Source organism: Parus major, chromosome 3 (genome assembly GCF_001522545.3).
Source record: "Parus major isolate Abel chromosome 3, Parus_major1.1, whole genome shotgun sequence".
Taxonomy (NCBI): domain Eukaryota; kingdom Metazoa; phylum Chordata; class Aves; order Passeriformes; family Paridae; genus Parus; species Parus major.
The window spans coordinates 43,335,549-43,355,722 of NC_031770.1; the positions used below are offsets into that span (position 1 = coordinate 43,335,549).

Below are 20,174 nucleotides of genomic sequence, written 5' to 3' on the forward strand. Positions count from 1 at the left end.
GGCCGCAGGGGCTGAGGTCGCTGCTATGGCTCTGCCGGGCGCCGGGGCGGCGGCGGCCGCCGGTGGCAGCGGGGGTCCGTGCCCGCTGTGGACGGCGCTGTACGACTACGAGGCGAGCGGCGAGGACGAGCTGAGCCTGCGGCGAGGGGACGTGGTGGAGGTGCTGTCGCAGGACGCGGCGGTGTCCGGCGACGACGGCTGGTGGGCGGGGAAGATCCGCCACCGCCTCGGCATCTTCCCGGCCAACTACGTGACCCGCCAGCCCCGCGGCGGAGCGGCGGCGGGGGGCGGCGGGCGGGGGGACCCCGCGGGGAGCCTAACGGAGATCGACTTCCAGCACCTGGAGCTGCAGGAGATCATCGGCGTGGGGGGCTTCGGGAAGGTGTACCGGGCCACCTGGCGGGGCCGCGAGGTGGCCGTGAAGGCGGCGCGGCAGGACCCCGACGAGGACATCACGGCCACGGCGGAGAGCGTGCGGCAGGAGGCCAAGCTCTTCTCCATGCTGCGGCATCCCAACATCATCGCCCTGCACGGGGTCTGCCTGCGGGAGCCCAACCTCTGCCTCGTCATGGAGTTCGCCCGCGGCGGATCCCTCAACAGGGCCCTGGCCGCCGCCCCCGGGGCCACGGCCGCCCGCGGGGGCCGCCGCATCCCCCCGCACATCCTGGTGAACTGGGCGGTGCAGATCGCCCGCGGCATGCTCTACCTGCACGACGAGGCCATCGTCCCCATCCTGCACCGGGACCTCAAGTCGAGCAACAGTGAGTCCCGGGCGGGGAGGGGAGTGGGGGAGGTGACGAGGGACCTTCGGACCGTGACGGCGGGGGGATGTCCCCGCCTTAGGCCGCTGGGCCCGGAGGGGGTCCCGGCGCTGGCCGTGGCGCGGGGGCGGGCGGCCGGGCCTGGACAGTCTCTGTCCGGGAGCCCTGTTCCACCGGGGAATGGGTGTCGCAACTCGGGCACCCAGTGCCAGAAGCTTGGGAAAGCGGCAGGTTGGTTTGCCGGGCTGTGAGCTGGCTAGGAACTCATGGAAAGGTCGGGAGGAGCCAGGGGTACCTTCAGCGCTCACAAAGTCCTGCCCCCTCGGAGGGGAGCTCACTTAAACCGGGATGAAATCCTGCGCGCAACCACAGCTGCAAATCTCCAAGGCTTTATTATCTCTGATGCGTTGTGTGGTCCTGCTTTTTAAAACTTACCCAAGGAACCAAGCGCCTTGTAAAGAAAATATTTAATAAGGGTATCACTTCTGTTTCACTACCAAACAATCACATGTTTCTGGTTTTCACTGCATGCATTTAACATTTCTGAAATTTACCCACTTAGCCAACACTGAGGTGGAAAAGGCAAGTACCTTAAAAGCAGTAGAAACTGTTGTTCAGATGCCAGATTTGCTTTCATCCCTTGGCATGGACAAACGCACCTGCAAGAACGAGGGAGTTGCTCAATTAGTGCTTAATGGCTCCTTGGCCCATCTGACAATACAGAAGCACCTAAGATTTTCGCCGCTGTACATTTGGAAGGCTGGCTTACTAGAACGAAGTGTTTATGGCTTGCCATTGTATTTTATCTTTAGAGATGATGACCTGAAAGTGGAAATCTATGTGTTTCCATAAGTATCTGAAGCTATCTCAACCTTTTCCATTTTTTTTTTCAGCAATGTGTTAGTATTTTTTTTTTTTTTTCAGTTAGGAGTCCTTAAGTAGTCCAATAGAAATAAAAAAGCTTCATTCAAGTTTGAAGCACTTTGTTTAAAAGGCTGTGTGTCTTGAAGGTCACCATGCATGGGCTGTTAAGACAAGGCTCAGTCATGGGACTGACTGTTCTGAGAATACTTTCACTATTTGTTTGATAAAGAAAGAACCTAGCTCAGCTGTGTTTGTGGTTCTGTTTGTAGCACAGGCAGTGAACTCTTGGACCTTTAGCGTCACGGCCAACACCTTAATTTCTAGCAAGTGATCTGTAGGCAGCTTGTGCCCGTTTAGTTTGGTGCTGTGTTTGAAATGAGCTGCTGCACCTTGAGTATTTAGTGTCTGTCCTTAGAGCGGGCTGCTGCGTGCTAGCAGCACGTTAAGTGACAGTGACTAAGTTCATGTCTGAAATAAATTCGTAGCCCTGTGGTTTAGCATAACACTGGGAGCTGAGTTGGATTCTGTTGAGAGCTGATTACCATTATCATCTTCTTATATAGGGGTAATGGCAGAGGATTAAAAAAATTATAACCTCAGCCTATGTGCCTGTTCTCTGCTTCCATTACTAACTCCTGTTGCAGATGCACTTAACTTGAGCTAGTTAGATCTCTCACCTGTATTTCTTAATATTAGCAAGATACTTCAAACAAACTTCTTAGTTTGCTGAAGTATGGAATATGCTAAATAGTATTATGTCTCTTGATCATCCACTTAAATGATAGTGTTAGGAGACAATGGTGCAGTGGTGGTACCATATACTGTTCAAAAATATTAATTTAAAATGACTGCAAGTCATGGCGGTGTCCCCTGTTCTGGCAGCTCGTCCATTCATCGAAGATTTCCCTTCATTCTTCTTCTGGAGTCTTTTGCAGTCTTGCACAGTGGGAGTGGAATGCTGCCAGGGTTGACTGAGAGACTTGCTTGGCGTGGATAGTAACAGTTGTGCAGTGGCTGCAGCTCCAGGCAGGGGTCTGGCTGGCAGCACCCATTCCTCCCCTGCTTGTCGCTGCTTTCCAGGCACTGCTTGCTCTAGTGGTGGTGGTTCAGTGCTCTCCCTTAAGCAGCTCCAGATAGTATATGAATGTACTGGGCTTGTCCTAGCTTATTTTTGTTAAGAAGGATGTTTTTTTCCTCCTCCAACAATAAATTAGAAAAATGACTGCCCTTGATATGGTGTGGTAAGGAATGCTTCTCAAACTATTTCTCTAGCAAGTAGGCAGGAACTAATTTTTCCAGTCAGGGAAAGGGAGCCCCTTCTACCAGTGTATTTGATCCAGAAAAGGTATGTGTCTGGGCTTGTGGTTGGCAGGCAATAGCAAGCATCTCAAAGGCAAGCATGTTACTTCTCTCCCTGCAGTTTTATGGAGTTGGGATCTCTATAGCATATCTAGTGTGGTTTCTCTGATGCCAAATTGACAGGACTGGAGAGAAAGTGCCACAAACAGAAGAGCCTTGAGAGCAGCCAGCTTTTATTAATAGCAGTGACTATCTAGATTCGAATGCTCTTGTTTCATTTGGGCCCTTTTGAGAGGTAGGGAAAGGTTTGTGTTTCTGCCAGAGTAAGGGAAATTAATAGGTAAACAAACGTTTTCCATATTGGAAAGAAAAACTAACAAACTTGGTATTGAGGGCTGAACAAGGAAGTAAAGTGTAACTCGTGAGTTTTATTAACAGCAGAGATTGTTTCTTCAGTTCTGGAGTCCATGTAAAATAAATTTAAATTTACAGGTTTTTCAGAAGCAGGCAAAACAAAGGTGTAAAGAACAGTTTTAGATGTAGATATGTGCAATTAAATTTAACATAGTAACCGTGGACTCTAATGTTGACTTAGGGATTGTGGGTGCTTTGTAAAAACCTTGTGTGTCTGAAGTGGTGAGAAGTTTCACTGACAAAGATCATGACCTGTTTTGAGGATACCTTCTCATAAGCAGTTCTTATATTCCTCAATATACTTTATAGATTAAGGACATAATCTAAAATTAAAGAGTAAGAGGTGAACTTTGACCTTATCTAAAATCTGAATAAAAATCATGGAAGAAAATTTGATTTTTTTTCAAGTCATCATTGTTTGTCAAGGAATTCTGAGTTAACTGATGCTTTAACTGAAAAGGAGATGTCTTAAAAATTGTGAGAATACTTGAATATTCCTAACTGTCTTCTGGGTGGGAGTTTATTATTGATAAAGCATACCAGCTGATTATGAAAAACATTTAGGCTTTACTGGAAATAAAAGACAGGAATTCATCTACAAGACTAGACACTAATAGTTATGTGTGTCTTTTTACCACATCTCAACTGTTTTTCTGATTCTTTGGAAGGGCAACTTTTTTTGCTCTGAGGGAGTCAAATTTCTTGCCTCTGAGCAAGGGCACCCCATTAGTTACAAGACGTATGGTTATGTAAGGGCTCAGCACAGCCTCCCCTGCTTTTTGTATCCTGAGGAAAACTAGTAATGTGTTCAGCTAAAATATGCCACGTTTTCACTTTCTGAAGCGAAGAGAAAACAGATTGGTGATTCTGGAGTTGATTTCAGACTGTGCACTGCTTCTGCCTTTATCTGTAGTGCAGCAGTTTTGTGTACTTCTGGGAAGCATTGCAGTAAGTTCAGAATGTCTTGCTTATAGCATAGACCTATCCATGATTACGAAGTTGACTATGTGTAGATTAAGTGTACTAACACAGCACTGATAAAGTGCTCTGTGCTCACTTGTCAGAGATGGATATGCCAGAAGGGTTTGGTTTGCTGTGGCTTTCACCAGCTCCTCCAACAATCCAGGATCTTTTGGAGGCCTCAGCTCTGTGAAGGGCGTGCAGTTTATATTGCTTTTTGAAATTGTTGAGGTCAGCTTGAGTTTCAAGGATTGTTGAATAAGACCATGGAAGTGACAATGCTAATGAGAACTACTTGGAATATGAAGGAATCAAACATGCGTGAGGACAACCCAGTGTAATGTCATGTTCAAACTGGTACAATGAGAAGCAATTAGAGAATATAAATAATTTGTTTTTAAAACCTTAAAAGGAAGTGTGATGTGTTTTGACTGAACTGTTGAATCAGTTAATTTTGATGAGGCAAAGTGTCCTGAAGTTTGAGAAAAGCAAGAAAAAGTTCTCTCTGGTTCTTTGCTTTTAGAGGTTATTTGCAGCAGAATTGTTCAAATTATGCTATTAAACGCCTTTAAAATAAGATGGAGATGTTTTCCAGAATTCATAAAAACTGCTTTTTCTCAAACTTCTCTATACAGCAACTTTAGACTAGCTGTTCAGGGAGAGGAGGAATAAGAAACTAGAATTAAGCCTATCTGCCATTTTCTAAACTGATTTTACATAATCTGAAATCACTAGGGTGCGTAATTTGTCTCTTAACTGTTCTGAAGAGGTTAAGACTTGTTCACAACACAAGTACAGTTATTAAATTTAGGTATTAAATGTTTGAAATTCAGAATCATGTACAGTTACCAAGAGAATTCAAAATTGCATTCTGTTACAACTGTCTTTGGTAGTATAGAGACATAAGAGAGATGGCTTTTGTAGATTTGACCTTCAGCTTTTAAGTAGATTTCAGCTTCCTTTGAAAATAAAATTCCAAGTGCCCACTAATAGCAGTGAAACTTGGAGTTTTTCTGTCAGTAGTACTGTGACATTTACTGCTCACCTATTGTGGTGTAACAAAACTAACTGATTTTTTTTAATACACAAATATTAAAAACACTCCTACCCAACTACATTTCAATTTATAATGCTACCCCAAACCAGAACTCGTCATCATCAAAAACAGCGAGCAAACACAACATACAGACTAGAATGGGACTCCCCACAGTCTTCACAGAGAGATCACCAGAAACCCTGGTGCAAACTTACGTGTATGTATTTTGCATCTCAATCTCCTCCTCTTGGCACTCCCATTTGTGGAATTTACAGTCTCATGTTGGCTTCCACGTCTCCAGTGTCCGTGATGGGCTACACCTGGCTCTGCCAAGGTGCCTGTCTCCAGTGCTGGGTGACTTGGGCACCTCCTGTAGCATGCTGCATATGCTGTAATTGGTTTGACACTGCTTGTAGTGCCTGGCTGGCTGCTAAGCTCCTGGTGGCTGGCGTCTCTGAGGTCTGGAGGGGAGTGGATGCTTTTCCTGGCAGAGCTGACTGATGTCCTTCTGCCATAAGACAACTGACTTTATAAAGCCCATAGGAGGAACCGAGAATGTGGTATCACTTTGATAAATGTCAGTCAGGTAGAATAGTAGGCCAGAAGTTACTTAGCGTTTTAAAATTGGTATGGTGTAGTTTTCCATGCTGTCTTCGTATAGGAAGTCATGGTACTTAAATGCTTTACAGTTCTTAATTACTTAAAATCACATATAGCTATAAAATCATACCAAGTACCAGGTTCCTATCCCATCTCTGAGAGGTAGTAGCCCTGCCTTGTGCTTTGCTGTAAAAATAATGCTGCTGCATTACAACATTAAGAACTGGTCATACATCCTGAAGCAATTAGAAGTGTAAAAACAGGAAGGTTTTTATAACCTTGTTAGCTAAGTGTTCTTTAAAAAAATCAGAGAAAACCAAAATCAAACCACTTTCATGCAAACATTGGTAGGATTGCAAAATTTCATTAATTTGGGAAACAGCACCTGTTTTGAATGTTATGATCTACTTAAAGTTAGCGTGCCATTGAATTCCAGTAAGTTTTTCTTTTGAATATTGTTGAAAGAGTTCTGTGTTTCATAAAACATTGCTTCCAGTAATTTTTTTCATTATTTCATGTGTGCTTGGATCATGTAGATAGGGATTCTATTTTTTGAGAGGCCTGGAAGGTTAGCTGGATTCTGTGGGAGCATCAAATGGTTAGCAGCCTTGAGCTAGAGTATTATCTTTTACCAGTTCATCAAAGACAATGCTCTGTGTTATGCTTGTTTTAATATTCACTTGATAGATTTAATTGTTGTATGTTTGTGTTCAGAAAGATGCTGGAATTCAAGAGAAAACAGTTTTGATTAACTGATTGCTGTGATTGTCTCAATCCACCGTAAAATTAACTCAAGTGTTAATAACTTTAGTGTTCAGATGTTGTAGAGGCCTAATTTCCAGTTGAAGGATGTGCTTCATTCTTCATTTAAAAATAATATCCAGTGTTTAACAATAATATTCAGGAACATTATGATTTTATTACAATATCCGTCAAATGAAATTTTGTGAGCTACTGCTCTGTAGCACAATATTTGTATAGTCTAAGCTTTCAGAGGAGGAATAATATCCAGCAGTTATTTTATTTGTAGATGAAGACTTAACTGCAGTAGCCATTTATTTCACCTCAGTTACCATCTTCTAAATTTGCTTGTGTTTGATGTTTCTCTGTGTCTCAAGTCTGGACATTAACAGGTGGAAAAAATTGCTCATTAATTTAGAACAAAGTCCCTCAAACTTAACAAGGCTGAAGTATATTTACATGTAGTGCTTAATGCTAAAAACAAGACTCCAGGCTGAAACACTAGCTGTATGTAATTTGGTTAATTAAAACCCCATGAACTTTTAATACCCCTATTTAGAATTCATTTTTAATATAGGCCTTCATTTTAATGTTAATGTTTTCCCAACTGTGTCCAGCTGACAACTGTAGAGAGTTGTTTCTTATTTGGTGTTGAGACTGCATCTTTAACAGGTAGGATTATTAAGTCAATAATAATATTACTTTGATCTTTCACTGGATCTAACTTGGTTTTTCATGTCTTTCTTCTCTCTGTTCTGTCATTATAAAACACCAAGTGATCTGGTTTACAGCTTTTGGAAGATTGCTGGGTGGTTGGTTGGTTTGTTGTTGTTTTGGGTTGTTTGTTGGGATTTTTTTTTCTGCTTTGTGTTATACTCAATCCTGGCAGGTTTCTACAGGGCTTTCATTTGCATTAGGGTTTCTGGTGACCTCTTCATGGAGAATTCATGGAGAACGTGGGGAGTCCCATTCTAGTCTGTAGGTTGTGTTTGCTCACTGTTTTTGATGATAAAGAGTTCTGGTTTGGCGTAGCATTATAAATTGAAGTGTGGGACTTTGGATAAGAGTGTTTTAAATATTGGTGTATTAAAGAAGACTGCAAGCATTATATGGCTCAATTTTTTTTTTTTATTTTTAAAGCTGGTACCCTAAGGATATGTTCATATACCTTTCTGCCTCTGAAAATTAATACTGAGCAAGCAATCCATTTCCACAAAGGTCAGTGGAAAAACAGACAGCTAAACACCTACTGATCGCTGTTAAAATGCTTATACAATTTTGTTCGTTCCCCTAAACATAGAAAAATAAGTTTAACTATTGACCATAACACTTGTTAAATGAGGTATTGTACTTAAATGAACAGACTAAAATGTGTGGTTGGGATTTAGAGACTGGTAGTGTTATCCAAGCATTAGAAGAAATTGAGATATAACTGAGTTTTCAGATCACAGTCCCCCATCCCATTGGGACTGCAGGGACAGGGAGTATCTTTGGACCCTCTTAGCAAATATTAAAAGTTCCAGAAAAATATTCTGCAACCTCAGAGGGATAGAGAAGTAACACATCACTGAACTATATTTGGATGTTGAATGCTGTTTTGTGGATTCTATGACCTTAGAAGAGAATGGCGTTTTGTTTTCAATCTGTAAGTTTTCTTATCGCTGAGTATGAACTTTCTTCTAAACTTGCTTCAGTGTTTCAAGTTCTGAAACAGGCTGACCTTGTATGATAAATATTTGCAAGGAGTGGTTGCAGCATAGGTTAATCTCTGACCTTGACTTTTATTTCTGATTATTTGTTAAAATTTAAGGCATTGAAATTTGTTTCAATGACTTTCAGTAATAATGCTTCTAAAAATGCAATATTTTTCCTTTTTTTTTTTTTTTTTTTAGCTTTGGGATTGTTTTGTTTGTTAGAAGCAAAATTAGGACATTGAAGTTAAACACAATTACAGATTACATATAGATACAAACAGATAAATACCAAATGACTTGGCTGTCTATATTTGCAGTACAAAAATAACAATTACTGTAATGTACATTCCTGGATTGCCAGCTTTAAGCTATATTTCATCCTTTTCACCTTGCTTGACCATGTTACTAAGAGCCTAACTCAATCCAGTCACTAAAAATAAGTGGATGTTTAAATTTTAACCCAGTTACTGCATGTTAAATTCATGGATTAAATATGATAAGTTAGAAAAATACATATTTGTATAATGTCACCCCAGAAGTATTCTTCCTTCTTGGAGCTTCCGCCAACTTTAACCTTTTTTTATATGTGTGTGGGGTCATAGCTCCAGCTAAATCAGTCCTAGACATGCCAGTGTTGGCTACATAGTCATTCTTTGTTCTCTTCTTAGTGACTAAAATCTGTGTTTGGCAGGTGTGCTATTAACTCAGAGCTGATAAGTCGGCCCTCCCTCTCAAAAATGTAGGAGTAAATGCTTCATTGCTGTGGTTCATTATGGGACAAGTTAACCCTTGGAATGGGTTATATTTCACTTCTAAGTGTTTAGGCAGTTTTGTGATTTTCTTTTCTATTAGGATTAGATACCACTGTTCTTCCTGAAGCTAATTGCTTTTTTTTTTCCTCCTGTATCATGTAGAAAGGAAAAAAAAACAAATATACTTTTTAACTCATTGCTTAATGTTACACTAAATATTGAGACAATCATTTTTCCCTTTCATTTTCTCTTCTCAAGAGAAGGACAGCACTGTCGAGTTTGCAGAGTTCTCATTCCAAATTAAGTGTTTTCACTTTGCTGTTGAAGATTAGAGTTCTTGAAAATGCTCAGTCCTGAGAGGGTACTGAAGAAACAGCAAGGATGGAATGCAGGAATCCTACCCCACAGAATATATTTTGATGGGATTGTTTTTCTTCCCAAGATTTTTATTTAAAAAAAAAAAAGGAAAAGTGGACTCAAAAATAGTCTGGTTTTTTCTGCTTTGTTTGGTAACAGGTTTTAGGCAATTTTTTTTTTGCTAAAACAGCAACAGTCTTTCAGATATTCTTTATAAAATAAACTGATAGCCTAAAAATTCTTCATAAAGTATAACCTACTAAAATTCCTCATAGAAATTATATTAAAGGGGGTTCACGCTAACTGATAAGATTCTAAGAGAACTCAATGACTAAGCCTGATAAAGTATCTACAACCAGAATTTGGATTCATAGCAGTTGGCATCTTCAAAGGGACCCAGGAAGTTTTTTTTGCTTTTGGTTTATTTAATGGCTTCTTTTCAATTGTAGATTTTGTCAAAGATGCTTTTATAACGGAAAAAAAAATAACAAAACTGGATCCTATCTTTAAATCTCTGACTAAAATGTCACAAGATGTAATAAGGGTTGACCTTTTCTGAAATGTTGTTTGACTTCCCACTTGTTGCAACAGGTGACGCGTGGCTTCCTTGGGCAGCTATAGCTGCGTGAGGAGGCTCCCCCACCAAGCAGCTTCTCCTCTCTCCCACCTGTCAGCAGAATCTGCACATCTCAGTCTCTGCCTGTGTGGTCAGTAGGTCAGGTTAAATCTAAGGAGAGGTCCTGCAGGAAACTACTCTAAGCTGGTTTATTTGCGGGATGCATTTCTGCTGAGCTGTTTGGCTGGTTGAGTCTCCCAAGACTACCCAGTTGCTAGACTCAGTCTGGGGGGAAAAAGCTGTACAGAGTGAGGAGCTGTAAATGAAGAGGAGGTTAAATTAAGTATTTCAGTGGCAGCAGGCTCTTACTGTCTTGTTTGTGACTACACCTCTTTTCTTCAGCTTTGCTAGGAAGTTACCTTTAAAAGTAGAATGCCTTTTTAATTTTTTAGGTATGTATCTATGTCTTTATGTTAAACTATTTCATTTTGTTATGACCTGTTTTTTTGTATTAAATGTTCTAATTTAAACACATCAAATGCACCTTGAGCTAGGTCACAAAAAATAAAGCAACAAGGAAGTTTGTAATTGTGGAATTTAACACATTATGATCAGGAAAAGTATGCCAGCTATGTAAAGACTTCCATGTGCTCAGAAGCTGTGCATTCTTCTGATTAGCTTGAAATATCAAGCTGCATTGAGTCATGCTCTATTGACTTCAAAAAAGTAACTGTAAATCCAAGCCAAATTGAATGAAATATTTATGGCTTTAAAACTAAATATTGAAAAGGTGATTTGACTAATACTGTATGACTTAAATTGTTAGTTCTGAAGGAAGGTAACCTCTGTCAGATTTTTCCCCAGGATGCCATTTCTGTGATTATAAACCTCATCTGCATTGCCTGTTAAATTATGTATACTGTATGACATATTGTATGACATATTCAGGGAATAGCCAGGTCTTAAATTTGGGTTAGGCAGGAAATTATTGTTTTCTCAAAGTTTTTCTTGGAGGACAGAAACTCCTTCAATATGTACCTGATGTGTTACATATTGACTAGGACTTTATATGCAGTTTGAATGCAATAACTTTACTTTGCCTTATATTTCGGGTTTTTTTAATAATAGGATAAAGTTCATTAAAACAGTAAATCTCTTTCATAACAAGGATGGTGTTCTTTAAGGAATGGATTCACAGCCACTTTATTCTGCCACGTTTGAAACTAGAACATTATCTTAGTCAGGAATTTACCACCTGTTAGCCTTCTCATCTGCCTCTATTTTGGTTGCTGGGGTTTTTTTCTATTTTGTTTTGGTTTTTTGTTTTTCTTCAAAGCTTCCTTTTAAAAATAGCAAGTGAAGAAAATAATTGCTGTTTCAAATAAGTGAGGAAGTTCTTGGTAGATGGCATACAACTGGCTGTTCTGAGTTTTAAGGCTAAGTTTCTGTATTGACTGATTTCCATGTAATGTGAAATTATGGAGGAATTGCTTTAATGAGGTTGTTTCTCTTAAATTTAATTTTTAAGTAGGAGGGTTAAGTTTAATGTTTTATTAAAGGGAACTTGAGAATGTTTCTTGTCCAGTCTACTTTTATTTTTTGCTGATGTAATATCCAAATACTCAATTTTTCAGAATTTACTGCTGATCTAGTGTTTAAGTTATGATTGTTTGAATGTCTAATTATAAGTGTTTATTACCTCTAGTACTTCCTCTTGCAGCACAGTAGAAATTTCTGTTTTGCATTACAGACCTATCTGAAGAGCAAGTGAAGCACAAATGGCATGCAGTAAAGTAACTTGCAGCATCTGTAGTTAGTGCCAATAACTTGTTAAAACTGCTTCTTTCTCTCAAGTTTCCATTTGCCCAAAGTTGCTTTAATAATAGTTATTAAAGAAGTGAAGGAGAAGCAAGAAATGGTGATGCAAGGTGTGTTGGAACTGTTGAAATCCCTTGTCCCTTTTTCTCTTTCCTTTTCCCTCCGTTTTGTCCAGAAGGCAGGTGACTCCTAGTCACTCATGCTTTGGTGCTTTTGCCATGTATCCTACAATGAGATGTTCTTTTCTTATGAAGTTGGTGTGTATTTGTCAATTCATGATGTCAAGGACTTTTTGTGTCAAGTCTTGTCTTGTTTTAGCTTTCCAACTGGGAACACTTTGTTCAGGATTTTTTTTTTTTTTTTTTTTTTTATATGTTGGCTCCTGTGAGGTACATTTTTTGGGTTGATGGTTGTTTCTTTTAAGCTGGATATTTTTAGAAAAATGCATTTAAGAACAAACTGTTCCTTTCAGTTAACTTTGAAAATTAAGAACTGGTTGTATGCCTGCTGTAAAGGGACATAGATAATGGAGGAGCACAGTATCCATAGAATAAAAAAGTCTCCTGCATATGTAATCAGTGTTTAAACGATAAAATTCTCTTGCTGATGGTGACCTCTGAACTTAATCCAATGAGGCAATCACAATGTGACAGATACTAGCTACAGAGATAACAGAACCCATCCTGAGAGCCCACGAGAGAAAAGGAAGGTATTTAAGAAGCAGTGCTGCATAGGCAAAAATATCATCTTTTGCATATACAGAAGAGTTCTGATCAGTTAATGTTTTCACTGTGATATTTAATTTGTGGTTCACACACCTAATTTTTTCACTATGATACTTAATCTACAGTTTAATGGACATGACTTCTATAAGCAATGTTGAAATTTTAAGTTCCAATTATAATTGGAGCCAAATAACAGTTCCAAATGATGGAGGTGGGTCTCTTAGTATGGCCAAGGTATTGTGTTTCATTAATTGAATATACTACATTTAATAAGATTTTTTTTTTTTTCTGCCTGTTAGTCCCCAGATAAAGATGCAGGGTCACCCTGCTGGTTTTGTTGCATGTTGGTTTAGCGAATTAACAGGAACCAGATTTGCTTGCAAACAGTGGGAGAGGGAAGTGACTGGGTGCGGGGGGAACAGAGACAGTAGCAGCATTGTCTGGACAGTCTCTATCTGCAAGTAGAGTTGCAATCATAACAACTTTCTTTCCTTTATAGTATTCTCTAAGAATGACTTTGTCAGTGGTAAATGTCAGTGGATTTGTAGGCATTCTTACAATAATCATAGTAATTTAAGTAGCTGTGGTATTAAATAGCTTATATTTGCAAAAACCATGATAGTGACCTGTTTAGCAAACTGCAGATAAGTAGCAGGAAATGGTTGGTAGCAATTGACTAACATGGGAAAATGGGGTTGATTAATGTTTTCTTTTTAGTACTAACAAAATAAGTAATATGAAAAGGGTATAATAGAGAGTATAAAGATGACAGGAGGGATAGAAAGGACTTCAGTATTTCAGGATGATTTTTTTTCAAGTTAGGGCATTAGAAGATAGTTTGAATTCAGTACATTTGAACTACTGAAAGTGTTCAATCCTTTGCCTTGGCTTCTCTCAGAGTACCTTTTTTACTTAATTATTTTATATGTATGGTAACTGGAAAAAGTCACCTGAAAACACTGGAATGCGTTGTTCATGCAGTAAAACTGATTTTAACTGTATGAAGTCTTTGGATTTCAAAAAAAAATTTAAATGAAGGGTTGTCTTAAATGGGGTCTTTGGCTAGATGAGGTTGGGGAAGTACAATCTGTATGTACTTAGCAACAAAAAGAAACCTAAGACCATAGGAAATAACCTGCATTAAAAGAGTAGTATCGAAGAGCTTAGTTCTAGATAGAAGTTTCCTGGATGTCCTGCCTAAAATGTCTGTCCAGGCCTCCCTCAGGCATGCTGTAAATACTGTTTTTTAAGTTACATGAATTTTAACAAAAAAGGAGAGAAGCTGAGGCAGGAATGTGAGCCTTTTATTTAGAGTTATGCTTTAAACAAAGTGCTTGCAGTTTAAATTAATACTTCTGGTTCTTGTTTAGGCTTTCAGCTTAGTCTTGAAAGCAACACTGTGGGTGTCATTCTGTACCTGAGTTGGTCAGACGTGTGCCCCCAGGAATCCGGTTTGTCTAAATGTGCTCTGTTCTGTTGTTTCTGGCTTATTGGCCCTTATATAGATTCTTGCTTAATTTTTCCTTTTCCCCAGTAAAGTTTCAACCCAAGCCCAAAAGAACAGAGAATGCAGTTCTTGTTCAACTCTAGACAGACTTGGTCTGCTACTTTCTGTATATCTAACCTTTTGCTCACCTCAAGGCAGAGAGCTTTACTGTGTGAGTGGAGAGTTTGGAGATGGGAGTGATGGGATTGGAATGGCACAGGAAAAGGAGTGACAACTGGGAGCATTTGAGAGCCGTTTTCCTGGGACTTGTGCCTCCTTTTCAAGCCTAAATCCTGTGCCTTTCTTGACTAAGAACACCTTGTATGAAAACAGTAGTGGAGTGGCAAAGAATTGTCGCTGGGTCTGTTCTAATTAGAGGAACACAAACTTGGGAAATGCTGGCTGGCTCCATGGCAGTGTTAGATTTTGGTTACTGAAAGTGTGCAGAACATCTTACCTGCCTGCATACTGTTACACGTATATTCACATTGTGCCCTTAGATCAGTAGGAAAATACTCAAGCTGTAACAATGGTAGTGCAGAAAGCAAGAAAGATTAATGGCACCTCTGTTTCTGGAACCATTAGGTTTAACAGGAATGTGTGTTAGATCTTGTTAGATCTTACTTGAAAAGTAAACTCTGCTTTACACTGCAGAGGAGGTCTGAAACGGAGATGGGAGAAAAGAGGCAATAAAATTCCCCACCCTGGTAGCTCCAGATTTAGAATTGAGTTTAATCAGAAGTGTACCTGTAAGATGGACCAGCCAGAGCACCCAGGAAAATATTTTGCATCAGTGTTGTAGGTCTGCATTCTGTTTCTAGGTATGGGTAACTTCTGTTCTTATAACTTCTCTGAACCTTTGTTTAGCCTAGCAAAAAGGACAAGCTCTTCTGATTTTATGTATATAAAAGACATTACTAGATCCTAACTATTCTATTTTCTACATCTGTTTCAGTTCCTGTTGTTGGACACGTATGTGCAGGTTTTGTCATTCAGTATTTCATATGTGGTGTTGTGCTCTGTAAAATTATTTTGATTCCCCCCTGTTTCTACTGGACTAAGCCTTTTTTAGTGTCTTTTAGAATTGAAGCTACATGTAGCTTGCTAATTTTCCTTCTGTAAACCAGAACAGCCAGGCATTTCTTCTTCATCTCTTCTTTGTAGCTATAGATTTTACGATTGATCTTATGCAAATTTCCATATTTTTTAGTATGGTGGTCTCTTTTTTCTTAGAGTGGGCACTACCTTCTGACTGTGTGCCCAGGGACATGGTGGAGTCACCATCTCCACAAATGTTCCAAAAACTAATGGATGTGGTACTTAGTGCTGTGGTTTAGTTGACGTGGTACTGTTTGGTCAAAGGTTGGACTTAATGACTTGGAGATTTTTTCCAACCTTTATGATTCTATGATATCTACTATTTTTAATATCAGTTTACTGCATAGCATTTAATTTTTCTCTCTGACTTACCTGGCTTTTATCTTCAACTTGTTGATTTATATTTCAGGAATTATTGAAAATAACATCTCTTTGTTGCCCTGCAACAAAATGTTTCTGGGCATGTGCTGTCTCATATATTCAAGGAGTACCTGTTATATGGCACCCAAGCCTTTGCTCTGTGATGTTAATAAATTTGCTTTCCCCTTGATCTCATTGCAGAAAGGTAGAGTCACAAAGAGGGATGTAATAACTCAGAATTCAGTTGAAAATGGTGTTGCTGGTAGAAATCATATGTAACCTTAGACTACTTGGTCATTTTTTTATTTCTGGCTGGAATGTTTGGGTAACAATCCAAGGAAGAGTTTTACATTTGGACCAAACTTAATTTCCTTCCATTTTGAATCATTCAGAAACATAGTATCTGGTTTTGCTTATGTAAAAATAAATAGGGTGTTAGATAAATGTCCTTATGTCCTACTTACATGTAAACAAGTATGCACATAGGATTTTCCTGCATTTCTGCATACCTAAGCTAATCTGTGGGTTTTGGTGGGTTTTGTTTTTAAATAATCTTTGTACATCTAAATATTTTGGGCTGTGCTTGCCAGGTGCAAAGCTCTAATGTAAGTATCATTCTTTGTGGAAAATAAAAAGTCCGAAAAATACTGAAGTAAACCCAAAAGTGCTACACTGTCTCTTTCCCAACTTAACATGTATATTGTACTTGCATGTATATTGGAGCCAGAAAAGACAACTTAAAGGGCTGGTAAATGAAAGGAGAGGGATGCTGAGTAAACAGGGTAAACTGGTGATGGTAAAATGACTTCTCCCAGGTTAGCAGCCAGCAAGGGCCAGGAAGCTATGGAAGAGGGGGAAGGATGCTATAGTAAAGGTTGCTAGGCTACTCCAAGGTAAGCTCTTATGAAGTGCTGCTCAGCTATGCTGAGCATTTTTACTGCCCAGCTGCTAAGTAATGTGTGTGTAGTCTTGTTTGCCTGGCTACCAGCCGGAAGTGGAAGTTTGAACTGCTAAAAAATGTTGTCCCTTTGTAGGATGAAACTTGGTCACATGCCAGTTATTACCTTTTGCAAGACTGACTGTTTTTGGTTTCGGTCACATTGACTGACAAGGAATGTCAGGAATTCTGCTGAACATGTTTGAAATGGAGCAGCAAACAATAGGTCTTTGATTCAAGTATAAAAGTATAAAAACTTGCATGAATTTAACCTGTTCTGGTGGTTCTCATTGGTGAGGTCTTGGTTTGTCTCTACTGTTTTGGCCTTTCTTTTGCTCTGTTAAGAAGCTTATTGAAAATGGAATGTGGGTTCTTTTCCTTTTATCTGGATTTGATGTCATTTTTGAAATATTTGTAAGAGGTAATCTCTACCAGTAAGAATTATTTCTTTCAATTGCAAGTGCAAGGTCATCAGGTTTTCTTCTGTAAGGGAGGGTAAGTCTTCATCTGCTTTTTTGGTAATGGGTGTCGTGTACTGTGTTTTGCTCTACATATAGGTAGAAAACACACATTTATGCTTCTTACATGTAATTTAATTTTTTGTCTTTGTCCCAGGAGATCATTTTAACAGAAAGTTAAAACTAACTCTCAGACAGGGACAGAAGAACTGAATATGGAATTAAAATTATGGTGTGTTAAAATTATTCCATCTTTTGTCTCCCTCCTTGTGAGCTCTAACACAATTACCCAGTTCTCTTCTTGTAACACCATTTCCTGAACAGGTGCTACAACTCTGCCAATAATGTTGTCTCATGAACAAGTCAGACACTGTAAGATGCAGCAGCAAAAAAAGGATCTTACTCTTCAACATTCATGAAGGTGCAGTGTATATAACATAAAAGGGACTGGATCCAAGTCCAGTGCATTTCCAGTTGGGGACTCTCAAGGCAAACTCATTCCCCTGGCATATATCTTCCCAACTTTGCTCTGATATGTAGCCCAGGGATTTCATGAAAAGAAACTAATTTTTTTAATATAAATTTTATAAATAAATAAAATATAAATATATAAATAAATATTTTTTTTCTAAATTCCCTATATCAAGTTGACTTCTGTGAATTTGTGGGGGTGCTTTTTAAATCTATGTTAAGTAATAATATTCACATACCATGCCAAGAATTCCAAAGTTCAGAATCTTGCTGCAAAGTTCACCTATGTGTTGTGTGACTGACACGTGTTTGATTCTCGTTGCTAATTTTACCCACTGGTGTCCATTTCTCATAGTGAGAAACTTTGAACAATTATTACCTCTAGTTTTCTTCACTAACAAGGCACTGTTATATAGATTTTTGTTTGCAAATGTTTCTTTTCCTCAGGGAAGACTTCTTGTCTACTAACCATTCCTTGCAGATGTGGTTATGTTGTTTTGAGTACCCCACTTGTGACCTTCTCCGTGCCTCTTTCAGTTGTTACACGTTTTCGGAGATGAGTAGGGGCTAGGATTGGCACTATTAAGAATGGATTTTATACATTGACATAATGTATCCTACTTTGTTTTATCAGTGTTTTATATGAATTCTTAACATTTGTTTTTGGTTTACTACTGCTGCTGTTTTTATTATTCCAGAATCTTGTTGCAAAGTGGGCAATTTTCTAGCAGCCTGTCATCATCTGGAATATTAGGATTCTGGGCTTTCTCAAATGATTTGATTTACTTTCCATCTCCAGTGTATTTGTTGCGCAAATTTGATATATACTCATACAGTTGCATAAAGAGCTCATGACACTATAGGTATTTCTTGGTTTTATAGCTTGGAATAGCTTAAAATTATCAAAAAACATTTCATGGATATAAAAATTGTAATAATATTTTCATGACCCTAAAAGTACACAATTATCTGTGCAATACAAATTGTGAAATTAATAACAGGAATTTTTTCTTTTTTAATTGCCATTGCATTAATTTACAAACTCAATCTTTTGCAGTTTTGTTGCTAGAGAAGATGGAACATGATGACATTTGTAATAAAACTCTGAAGATTACAGACTTTGGTCTGGCTAGAGAGTGGCACAGAACAACCAAAATGAGTGCAGCAGGAACTTATGCGTGGATGGCTCCAGAAGTTATCAAGTCCTCCATGTTTTCTAAAGGAAGTGATATTTGGAGGTAAGAAGTTTGACTGCTGAAGACCATGTTCAGTGGAACTGTGTTGAGGGTTTCGACAGAATTTTTTTGGTTGTTTGCTAGGTTATTGTCTCAGCATATGGCCAGTTTAGCTCTTCTAAGAAATAAATACATTTTTTAGTATTTGCTTCAGTTGCTATACCTTTTATTATCCATTACTTACAAACAGGGGGAGGAAGAGGGAAAATAAAGAACATTTTTTTAAAGCAAGCTCTCATTAGGAGAAGCCTTTAAAATATTTGTTGGTCAACATAACCAAGTGTTTCTCTGGAGTCTTAATCTAAATAACTGTATGCTCTTGATGTATGATTGATCTCATTTTGGTAGGTTTATTTTATATTAGATGCCTGAAAATGCTCAATCTGCTTAAAAATGGGACCAACCAAGAATTGCCTTACATGCCTGATAAATAACAGTGAGGTGCAAACCAGAACTTTGCTGAGTGTAACCTTGAATTAGTGCTGTTTTTAGGAATCTGGAATGTGATTGTGTGTAAAAGTTAATACTAGATTGAAGTATTCTGCATTTGCAGAGATTTTGCTTCCAGTAGCTGGAGTAAGGAGAGTATATTCAGCACAAAATTGTTTTAACTTGATCTCTAATTTAACAGGTGGGAAATGGCCTGTGTTAAATTGTGAATTTCTCATTTAAGATGTTGTTGTGGATAATATCAATAATATGGCTCTCACAACTGATGCTTTTTTTGAGTGGTGTAGTGTGGGATACATGTACTGTAGAAAGGTAATTCAAACTTCAGTTTTAATTTAGTTCTGTTTTGTGAGTGCAGAAAAGCAGTGATTGCACAATAGGCTCTAAAAGCTGCTGTGCCCCACCTTGAAAAGTCTGCATTTCCTTTCTTTTTGACGTGATTTCTCTGAAGGGTCCAAGATAGCTATTTGGGGAAGGAGGGGAGGACTTTAATGCGTTTTCTCCTGCCGCTTTATGCATGTTCTGTATTGTATAATTGTAAAATAGGGTCCTATTTTGCTTAAATGCATGATATTCTGCAGCATGAAGTAATATTTCTGGTATTCTCGTGATGATTCTGTACCTGCACTGCTGTTTTGTGACGCTCATTTGTCTCGTCTCTGGAAGCAATTTTATTTGCATTAGTCTCAGTTGATGCCCTGTTGGGAAGCATCTTTGGCCTCATTCTTTTTTTTTCCCATTCTTTCTTACTTTTTTCTATTTTTTTTTCTTTCGCGGGATGGAGGTTGGGTGTAGGCGTTTCCCTAATCAGCTGTATTCCATGCTTAATTACAGGTCCTGTCCAGTCTTGTTGCTGTGATTTTAGGTATCTGAGGGGGTATGCTTTGGTGCAATTATTTTATATTCTGCTGCAACATTAGTTTACATTTTTGGAACCTACAGTATTTCTCTTCTTCGCCTTCTCTTCTGCACGCCTCTCTTGTAAAAATGTAAGTATTTAGTTCAATGATGGAAGTCTAACAGGAGAGGTTTTTAAGTAGAAAGGCTGTGTTTTGCAGTATAGTTTAGACCTTCTTAGCTTCTAAACATTTTCTGCTCACTG

The 20,174-nt window shown here is 38.9% G+C and overlaps 1 protein-coding gene across 2 annotated transcripts in view; it reads left to right on the forward strand.

Moving 5' to 3' along the window:
* Positions 1-6: 6 nt before the first annotated feature.
* Positions 7-20,174, forward strand: part of MAP3K21 (mitogen-activated protein kinase kinase kinase 21) — a 47,792-nt gene continuing 27,624 nt past the window's right edge. For both annotated transcript variants that reach the window (XM_015622118.2, XM_015622119.2), the window contains exons 1-2: positions 7-761; positions 18,445-18,625. In XM_015622118.2, coding sequence (XP_015477604.1) covers positions 26-761; positions 18,445-18,625 — 917 coding nt within the window. In that variant the 5' untranslated portion in view covers positions 7-25. The remainder of the gene's footprint in view (positions 762-18,444; positions 18,626-20,174) is intronic.